General features: G+C 39.4%; 1 protein-coding gene across 1 annotated transcript in view; it reads left to right on the forward strand.

Moving 5' to 3' along the window:
* Positions 1-203: 203 nt before the first annotated feature.
* The window catches only part of LOC114819021 (reelin-like), a gene marked incomplete at its 3' end in the record, with an annotated part of 47,171 nt that continues 36,442 nt past the window's right edge, over positions 204-10,932 (forward strand). Inside the window, exons 1-3 of the mRNA XM_029087197.1 lie at positions 204-264; positions 1,611-1,689; positions 9,489-9,585. Of these exons, the coding sequence (XP_028943030.1) occupies positions 204-264; positions 1,611-1,689; positions 9,489-9,585 (237 nt within the window). The remainder of the gene's footprint in view (positions 265-1,610; positions 1,690-9,488; positions 9,586-10,932) is intronic.

Below are 10,932 nucleotides of genomic sequence, written 5' to 3' on the forward strand. Positions count from 1 at the left end.
TCATTTATTATTGATGCTTATTTTAATTAGAGAATATTTATTTTTTTTCTTTCCTATTATATTTTTATAACTTTCAGTGTGTATCACATTTTTCATAATTAAACTGTTGGGATAGTTGACTTAAAAAGACACGTACTGTACAATTTGTTTTACACTAAATTGATTTTAATGCTGCAATTAAACCCTAATCATAGAAAATATTCATGCATTTTGTGCCTTTGTTCTCCACAGCCCCGACAGAAGCTCCCTTACATCCTCACCTAGGTAGGTGATTTGTCATTCTTATTACTAAAACTCAGAATCACTAACTTTATTATAATAAACAATCTGTAAGGTCATATGAAACTAGCTCTAGGGAATTCAAATAAAAATGAGACTCATATAAAATGAATTGAATTATGTCTAATTCTGATTAGTTGTTTTTTCATTGTGATTTTTATTGCTGTTTATTTATTGCCTTTGAGCCCTTGCAGTGCAATTATATCGTGCTGCAGAGCTTTTCTTCCCAGCTATGCATTAGAGCATCTGTTTGCAGGAGGACCCGTAACCCCCAGTGTGGGATAGCACCGTCACACCGGTGCTGGGTCACTGGGAGGAAGGTTTTGTCCCAGTGCACCTCTGAGGTGCACCCAGGAGCAGGGCACCGCTTCTGTTCTCCAAGCAGGCCACAGAGCATGCAGCAGAGCTCCAGCCCTGCACCCGTTAACCTCCGTGGTGCAAGTTGGTTAGTCAAGGATGGATTCTGGCATCCTTGCACAGTTTGAATAGCAAGTGACAGTCGCTTCATTTGTTTAATGAAAGCATTTGTAGAGAAACAGAGAAAAATCTGTTTAATACAAATGCAGCAGCCAAAGTTTTGGGATATTGGTTTTTTTGGTTCATCATACATAAATGATACACCAAATCTAGAGGGAAAGATGGAGTCCAAAGCTTGAAGACCAATGGTTTAGAAACATTTGTCTAACAGAATTCATGGTTAATATTCCTTACATGAGTTGACCTTTGCTGCCAGCTTCACTGATAGCAGCAGAGAAATTTCAATGAGCTGATGGATTTTTGCTTAAGAGTTGTCAGAATGAATCCCCTGACTATTAGAAGTGTAGTACACTCACTAAGACATCTCATCCCTCCTTATGCCAGTTTCCAAAGTCTGGATTTGGAGGAATTTTTTTCTGAACATTCAGAACAACCAACAATTTGCAACAAAAATTCTTAAAGCTTTTAGTATAGAATCATTTTGGTTGGTGTGGTGGTTCGACCCACAGTGTGACCATGCGGTCCTGCACTCACTTACTGCCCTAACCTGGTGAGATGGGATGGGAGACACAACCACAGGATTAGGAATGAAGGACAGGGATGGCTCACTCACCAGTTATGGTCAAAACAGACTCAATTTGGGGAAGAAAAATCAATTTTCTTCAGTACTATGAACCAGAGTAAGCAAAAAAACCTGTAACTGAGAAAACCCGGCTTTTGTAACTACCATACTTTAAAAAGCTGATTTCCTCATTTTACAATGCATTACTTTAGCTCTAGGTACAACAACACTTAGAAAGCATTGGATCATTACACTGGAGTTTTTTTCATATAGTGCTTTCTCTTCTCTGTAGCCGAAATCCATAGTGACAGCATTATCCTACGAGATGATTTTGACTCTTACCATCAGGAAGAACTGAGTCCTACCATGTGGTGAGTTTCAGACTTCTGCTTTTCTTTGTATGTGTTTGACCAAATTAAAACATTTTGTTTATTATAGTGAAGTATTTGTATTATATTAATTATGCGATACCTCAGCTCACACTGGTGTAAGCTCGTGTGTGTCTGCTCCATTGGGACCTAAATTTATTAGTTTATTAAATAATTGATTAATGAGTGACTGAGAAATTCTAAGCTCATTGAAGAGAGTCAGTTCTCATTGAATTCAAGTTTTAAATTAATCTAAAATAGAAAGAAGGAGTAGAGCTGAGCTCAGTGAATGTTTTTGTATGAAGAATTTGATTTCTTGAAATCATCATCATTGCATGGAAAAGCAATGAATTTCAATATTTCAACTTTTTATTTTCAATTTTTTTTCAATTTTTTTTTCATGTTTACATAGTACATATTCCTGGTGAGGCTAACCAGGAAGGAAAAATTCCTTCTAAACTGTAATCAAATGTTTCCAAATCATTCAAAAGAAAAAATTAACTGTAATTAAACACCTCCATCTAATTTTCAGCTGCCATAAATATTTAAGGTTGATTTTTTTTCTTTTTTATGGAGGAGAAACTTTTTCAAAACTTTTGTATTGTGTAGGAAGGAAAACCCTTCCCAGCTCTATATAGCAACTCCCAATTGCTAGGGGGTTTTTTTGTTCAATGGAATTCTTGAGTAGGGTCGTTCATATTATCACAGTGGTCTGAAACAGCCAGCAGAGGTTGTTATCATTCTTTAACCAGTAGACAGTGTTGGAGAATCTCATGACTCCATGTGCATAGTAAGGCAAGTACAATGTAGGTCAGGCAGAAGCTTTATTAACTGTGATTGTGGTGTGAGAGCACTTGGACATAATCTCCCCCTCCGCTCCCCATTCTTTGCTAAACGATTGCAGAGACCCAACCCATACACTGTTTCAGAAGACAAGGAAAGAGGTGAGGAAAAACAATCATTTCGATGTTAGTAAAGCCAAGTATCCATCCCCAGGAGGGATGAACTCCTTAAGTCGCTGCTACACTTCTAAAGACTCCAACAGTAAATAATAGGACAATATGGAGAAATGACTGTTGGTGAAACCTATAGGAGAGGAACACCCAATATTATCTTTGCTCAGAAGTGGGGTGTTGGAAACAATTGCAGTCTGTTACCTCTTAGCCAAAGGAATGTTATTTTAGCAAAGATAACCCTTAGCCAAACCTCTCAGTCTGAAAGAATAATTTTTCATATGATATATGTATGTCACAAAAGAGGAAGTTCTAAGTCTTTTATAGTACAAAACCAGTTCTGTTCTATATAGTGAATATAATGGTCATGCTATATCCGGATAAACACATCTATTGGTCTTAACACAAAGCCTTGAAGGTTGGAGTTCCCTTTATTTATATAGGATTGTTACTCAGTTTTCTATTCTTTACAATCCTGTTTCATAACTATAACTAATATTTATTGATTTAATTCATTATAAGACACAGAAATATTTTAATGTCTTAGCTTGTCTTGTGCAGATAAATTGTTGATGGGCATTGTAGCAGTTACCTGCATTTGTTAGTTAGGAATACATATGTTCTGTGAAATCTGATTTAATTTTCCTTTTTATTAAGGCCTGTCATTTTCCATCTGTGCAGGTCTTTCACAGTTTCACCATCTTATGTAAAAACACTGTGGTTTATGGAATTTTATGGATATTTTTTCTTTTGTATGTACTTACTGTAATACTTATTAGTATGTGTCTAATATTTTTCCTCCTTTTGTTCCTTTTGTATGATTTCTTTAAATGTTTTTCTGGGCAGATGCATTAAGGACCTTGGATACTATAATATAAAAAAAGAACCCAACCCTCTTTCTTTATGGGAATGAATAGATCAAGGACTCTTAATGGGTTACAGAATAGCTGCCAAGGTAGATAGCTTTAGCAGCAGTGTGTTAAATGGACTTGAGTGGAAAGAAATGAGAGGAGGCATTATTTCCCTGCAGATGTCTCATAACTCACAGAGGGTCTGTCTGTTGGGAGCCTCCGTAATTTATTTATCCATTGCTCTCTTATCTGTAAATTCACCCTTGCTTTATAGAAGTCTCAACAGAGAAATTTCAGACTAAAAGAGCCCTCAGTCTCCTGCTTCTTTTGTCCCTGAGATTTGGATTTGATCCCCCTGGAGTAACCTTGACTCACCTTGGTTGGTGGGTCAGTGCAGGGTGGTGCGTACTGGGAGAGAGATCTACAAAACTCACTGCAATCCTGAAACATATTTTCCTGTAATAACACCAGAAAGCAATGCTAAATAAAAGTGGAGCATGAGCAAAAGAAAACTGTAATGAGGTGTCATGAGCCTTTCTGCATAAAGGATTTCTACTGTAGCTCTGCCTCCAGTGAAGACCAGCTTGGTGGCAGAAAGCTCATTCTCATTTGATTGTCTAGTGGGAGTTAAATCAGGGATTATTAACAGTTTATGCCATCCACCCTAAAATTGCATTTTTCTCCCCTGGCAGCTGCTAAAATCCCATCTTTACCACAAACAATTGTGGTAACTGCTGGAGCAGTATTTCCAGCTCTGCTCTGTCCCCGTTCTGCTGTGCTCTGTGTGTGTGGTGGCAGCTGCCTTGTGTGCACCGACACTCCAGCAGTGCCATGTCACCAGGGGCCAGTTAGACTAAGCCACTCTAATAATTTCTGAAACCATTATTTGTGTGAAGATGAAAAGAGAAGTGTTTGTATTTTCCTATGATCTTTTCTTCCCAAATCCTACAGAACACTGGCTTGGACATGAATAATATTGTCCCACTCCTCCTGATCCCCTTTCTGGCATGTCCAAGTGCACACGCAAAGCATTTTATAGCTTCTGTGTGTGTCTAATTTTATGAGTCCCATCAGAGCTGGTGTTACTCCATTGCTGGGAGCGGCCTCACGTCAAATAACTACTTTGCACAAGGGCACTGTATGATTTCAGGAGTGACTGCTTGTTTTTTATGGATTTCTGCTCTTTCAAATTCATTAAAAGGCACATCCCCACCCAGCAACCATCTGTTTATTTGAAGGCTCAGGAGTGGCTTTGAGTATTTATGGAGCTGCAAAGGGAGGAGAAAAGGAAGGTTGGGATGGGAATCTTCAGAAACAGAAAAATCACAGCATCAGGGAATGGGTTTCTGAACTAAATCACAGTTTGGTGATTGAGAGAAAACAGGAGAAACTGATGACGGAGAAAAGGACAAGGCGAGGAGGAGGCAGCAGGAAAGAGCACAGCAGGAGATGGAAGCAGGGGGGATTTCTGTGCTGGGAATGCAGCAATGGGAGCTTGTTTCTTTTTCTTGGGACTTAACCACCATGAGGATTTTCTTATACAGTATGTCCAAACATTTTTTATGTTTTTTCCTTCCAACAGGCTATCATATCAGAACACAATTATTTCCAAAGTCCCCAACCAATAGGCAGAAGCCTGTTTATGCAAGCAAAGATTTCCTAATTTCTTGGGTCTCATTTGCCACCAACTTTACAAAGATCTCTTTTACTTGTGAAACACAAGTAAAAAGAGATCACACATTTCTAAATGTCCCGTGTATTTTATGTCTGGCGTGTATTAGCCGTGGAAGTTAAGGTAGGTAAGTACAGGTGATTGGTGATCCACGAGACTTGCTGAAAACTGGCAGGAGTGTGTTAGTTCAGAAAGCCCAGGAACCATGGAAGTAATTGATTTCCTGTGTAGGGAAAAAATGTACTACTTGCCAGGGAAAGGCCAGGAAGTGACTGGATGAGAAGAGGTCCAATATGGGTGGTGTCTGAAAGACTGTCTAGGTCATTGAGTACCTGTTTCTGTGATCATTTTGCTTCCATGTAACCTCATAAAATTGCAGAGGAGAATGTAGGAAAGGTGCTATATAACAACTAAACTAGGACATGCAAGAATAAATCTAGAAAAAATATTATCTTTAATCCTAGGATAAATTATTTAATGTTGAGACAAAAAGAGGGGAAAAAGAAGCTGCATAAAGTAAAGAAGAGGTGGTGGCATTAATGTATGTTTCTGTATAAAACAGTTTTAACAGTAGGGTTATAGACAACAGGACATTTAAAAAGAAAGACTCAGTACAGAACCTTGTTGCTGGCTATAAACTCCCTTTCCCAACTTGATGCAATGTTTCATCTCAAAGCCTATCAGCATTCCAAACAGCAGTCACTTACAGAAGACATACTCTTCAAAGATGACATGAAGAAAAGCTGAGCATTTAAAATTGATCAATAACAAAGAAGTTCCATCACTTCTTCATGTCACATGAGAAATGAAGAGGTACAGTGATATTTTCAGTGGCAAAGAGGTGGAGGAAAGCTTTGTGACAGGAGGGAGAATTCCTAAAGCGGTTTCCAAATTGCACTAAAACTGTGGGATTAAACTTCAGAAAGATTTATGTTTAAAAATCTCTTGCCAGCTTGAGGTGTTTATCTTCTTTATAGTCCAGACATCACAAAAGACATCAGTCAATGTAACGTCCACAAACTCAGGTATTGTAGAGGGAAAAAAGATGACAAATAGAGATGAGGAAACAGCAGATGTTTCCCCTTCAGCAAAGTGAGGAACAATAGCAGAGAGAGGTGGGACTCTCTAAGCCAGAGATGAGAGCAATGTCAGGTCTACAGAGAAGACATCTAGATGAATATGACACATGTCAACAGTGGCAGCAAGTACCAGCTGTGAAGAGAAAGCTGAAATGATTTTAACGTGCTAAGATTTTAGACAAGGCAGGTGAGAAAGATAATGTGAAAAGCTGCACCCAGCCAGGACAATTAATACTGTCTCCTGTTTGTATAAATGGAAAAGAAATTAACCTTCCTGTCTGCACCAGGAGAACAGCAAATTGGATAGTTTCTAAACATGTAATACGATGACGATGATCTAAGGAACAGCAGATCAATTATCTTACTCTTCATGCATTCCTGTCAAGCTACTGAGCAATTTATTGTCAGAGGTAATACATTTCAAAGAGAGCACAAAGGTTTCAATCAGGATTACCAACAGCCATCCAATTTCTTATGAGACGAGTCATCCTAGAAAGATGAGTGATGATGAAACAGCCCTATTAGAAGGATGATGTTTCTGGATTTCCAGACCACATTACAGAAGTAGAATCACAGGTGAATCACTTTGTATTCATTGAAATACGAGAATTACAAAATTAAAATATCCCTTGGATTATGTAGTCTGACCTTTTATGAGGCACTAAATGTTCCCTACGTAGTATTCATAGACAAAGTTTTCCTGCCATTATCTGCCTCTCCCCGTACATATGAGGAATTCAGGAAGATACTCCACTATAAAACCCCAAAACATGGGGGCAGGTAATGAAAATAATGCTCATAAACAGCCAGAATCCTACAGAATTCCAGTTGTTCTTCTAGTTCCTGTTCCTGTGTTCTTCAGCTATCAGAGTTTAGGGATCGAGTGAAATTTAGGTAGCGACAAACACTTCCTCCATGAACTCTTTCTGTACTTAAGGTACATTTTGGTTCACTTACACACTCTCTTCCTGCCTTATATTGAGAAATAAAATTATGGGATAACTGTGGCTTGTATAAGTAAATATTAATTGAAGCTGATAGGAACTACACTACTTTATTAGACGATTTAATTTTGATATTTAAAGTCAAAATACTGAATGCTATCAGTGTGAATTGCTGAATGATTTTATTGACATGTTCATACATGAAAAAACTTCAAGGATTTTTTCATCTGACTTTGTTTTGGAAAGTTGAGCTGAAACTTACCTTTAATAAAATCTCAGAATAAAAGAGAGATTTGGAAAGGGGGAAAGAGGCATTCATCTTTGACTTCTGTAATGGACTTGGGCATAAGAAAGCCAATCCTGTGCTGAATTCATCCAGGACCAACTGAAGAGGCTTAAAATAACAAATGCAATCAATTATTCACCACATCTACGCATCTGAAAACCTAACATCTATCACTCAGCACAGCTTAGCACTCCCAGACCTGCAGGGTATTGTGCAGGGTATTGTACGCTGCCCAGAGTTAACCCATTCTGTCAAAAATCACCTACACTTTGCTGCCCTGGGAAGGTCTCCTGGGAGCCAGGGGAGGAGGGTGTGGAGCCCTAGTCTGCTGTTGGAGCAGAGCAGGAGATATCTCCACTTAGTTTAACAAGTACTTTAAAAACTAATTTAAACATTATTTCTAATCACTACCTGGGTTCGCAGCAGCCCATCCTCCCTTGCTCAGACATTTGGACGCGTAGTACCTTCAGGGAAAAGCTGCCCCAGCCCATGGGATAGCTGACAACACTGCCAGCCTCTTCCTAGCAATGCAGCTGGAGATTGCATTTGCCCCGTCCAGGACCATGGTGTGCTGTTGGTTTTCAGATACTCAGGAACAGAAAAAACCTACTCCAAACAGTTTACAGAAAGACTTGCAGAAGCTTAACAAAACACTTGTTAAGGAAAAGACAAACAAGCAATATAAATTAGGAAAAGAGGTGAAAAAAAACCTGTGTAAAATCAGCTATGATAATTGAAAGCTCTATTGTATCTGTTGACAGCAAGTCCCTATCTCTTTGGGATTTCTTCCTTTCCATCCAATTTCCTGTAAGATCTACCATTCAGAAATTAGCTGGAGAATGAAAAGCCAGAAGAAAACCAAATCTTTGCAAAGTACTAAACTACATCTGGGCTGTATATATAGGAATGTGTATTTTGACATCAGAAAGGGTGACCAAGTCTGAGGCACCCTTGTGAGAGAAGCCAGAGAAAAAACTGCCTAAACACCCCTTACCTGAATCCATTACACTTAAAACTCTAAAAATATCCATTATCAAAGTACAGATAAAAATTAATAAGAAATAAGATTTGGAGTGAGTTCGTCCTTGCGTACAATGGAGGTGCTCTGGGAGCAAATGTGAGCCTGTAGGCTCAGTTAAAGCTGAGCTTTGGATGCCTGAAGGCAATGCTGGTCAGCACTGGCTGAAAAATCTCTCTGAGATTTTTTGAAAATTCGCTGCTCATGCCAAGAGCTGATACCTTGATCCTGGAAGGTGAGGGAGAAGGCCTTTTCCTTCTGCTCCACAGCCAGACTGCCTGCAAAGTCCTTCATATTAAATTAAGAAATATGAGGAGAGGTGCAATTACTTGGCTCAGCAGCACTTAGCAGCCTCTCTGAGATTTTCTTCATACTTTTTCCCCTGAAAGGTGAACAGGGTGGCAACTCTGTGTTACCGGGAATACGGGGTATGACAAATACAAAGAGAAAGCAGCAGCAAGAACTGTGTTACAGCAGCAGGGCTGTAGGAGCCTCTTGGTGCCATGTTTTGGGTAGCATCTGCAGCCTTGAGTCTGCCCTTTGGGGTAAATAACCCTGCGGGCTGGTGGGGTCTGATCCTACCCCCTTCTCCTGAGCTGTTCTGGACGGTAACTCTGTGGCAGTGGGTTTACATATGGTATATTGAATGTGCAGTAAGGACTTTGGAAGAGGGATAACTTCAGGCTAAATTATATATGTAAGAATTCAACTTGGTTTCCCATGATGTGATGTTTTGCAGTCAATGAGCAGGGACACTCCTTTTTGGAGGGAGGACAGTGTGCAGAGAGGAAGTACTCATTCACAAGGGCCTTTCTTGAGTTCTAATACATCATACGTTCAGTTGCTCAACCTTTATGTTCAGCACTATGATAACAGAACAGTTCAATTTCTCTGAGTGTCAAGCTATAACGGTCTTATTTTACAGTTTACAAGCCTGATGTGGTCTCAAATGTATGGTTTTTTTATTTCCATTTTGAACATGGTGTGTTCTTCCTGCAGGTCTGAATGTAGTAACTGCGAGGTTGGAGAGCAGTGCGGTGCAATCATGCACGGCAACGCCGTCACTTTCTGCGAGCCATATGGTCCCAGAGAGCTGGTAAGTGAAGGCTGGCTCATCTGCCGGGGATGGGACTGCGCGCTGTGAGTCGAGGCTGCCTTGGCTGCAGAGATGTTGGTGTGCTTTGAAAGTCTGGTGTTTGTCAGAGAGGCTCTGAAGGAAGGTTGTCGACAGGACCATAGAAAAGCACCCCAGGAACATCCCGGTGTTTTAAACTATAGATGTTAACCAAAGGTTATTGCAATAGTTTGCAAGAGAAAGTCTCTTGATCCACGGTGCATCCAGGCTATTTAAAGTATTTATAAAAGACTGAAAAGACAAGGAAATAGAACTGTGTTGTCAAACTGGCATCATTCTCTTTTTATTTCTGACAATGAAATAGAGACAAGGTTTATTTTTCTTCTTTTATTAGCTGTGTCATGATTTTTTCTTGTTGCTGTTGACAAATGTTAATTCGGTTGTAAAACATCACTTGTGAACAATGCGTCCTACAGACTTAAATGCAGCCTGGAGCAAGCACCTGCCAACGTCAGGGAAGTGTTTGTAACAAATTGAGTCATGATGAAGGTGACAGTGTGAATTTCATTGGGGGGTAGTTCAGTCATAAAATTGCTGTAAGAAACAACACGGTGCAATTTGCATTAACTTGGGATCATCTGGGTGTGGAAAATGAATTGAAAGCTATATAACCATGCGCACATGCTGACACTGGGCAGCTAGCTGCAGCACTATACATAAAATGGAAGTTTTGGAAAGAACTGCAAAATTAAAAGACCGGCTGAAAGCCTACATAATTCAAAATTAATTTTCATGTTTTCAACAGTTTTCTAAGTGGAGGGAGAGGCTGATTAGAGCTATTTGAAGAGCACACATGGAAGAGGGCCATGAAACACAAGTGGTTTTGGCCAGGCATTTTCTCTTCATTTCAGACACTGACAATTCTTTTAATAGGGTTAATTTTGCATCTCCTTAACTGAGACTAGAATTCCACAAATGCGATGTAGATATTGCTGGTGTGGTGACTGAAAGTCATAAACACGTATAAAACTAATCCAGCGGTTTTACAAATAAAGTAGAATTTCAGTCATCTCCCTCACAGCCAGCTCCAGCTGGGGAGTCCTGACAGGGATGCTCAATTGCCTCTCTGCTATTTTGAATCCTATTTGAATGTACTATGCTTCATTAACTGCCTTGAGAAGAGATGCATTGTTTTATATCCTGTGCAAAAATGAAGTCAGACCACTGGGATGTTTTTCCCAATTTTTAAACTCATTTCTAGTTGCAGTATTGAGCATAGGTAACACTGAAAAACAATCTATTGATGACATTTAGCAAACCCAGGGTCCCAGCTATGAGGGTTTTGAAATGTCATTAATTAGCTGTCTC

The sequence above is a fragment of the Antrostomus carolinensis genome, unplaced genomic scaffold, assembly GCF_000700745.2.
Source record: "Antrostomus carolinensis isolate BGI_N321 unplaced genomic scaffold, ASM70074v2 scaffold20761, whole genome shotgun sequence".
NCBI lineage: Eukaryota > Metazoa > Chordata > Aves > Caprimulgiformes > Caprimulgidae > Antrostomus > Antrostomus carolinensis.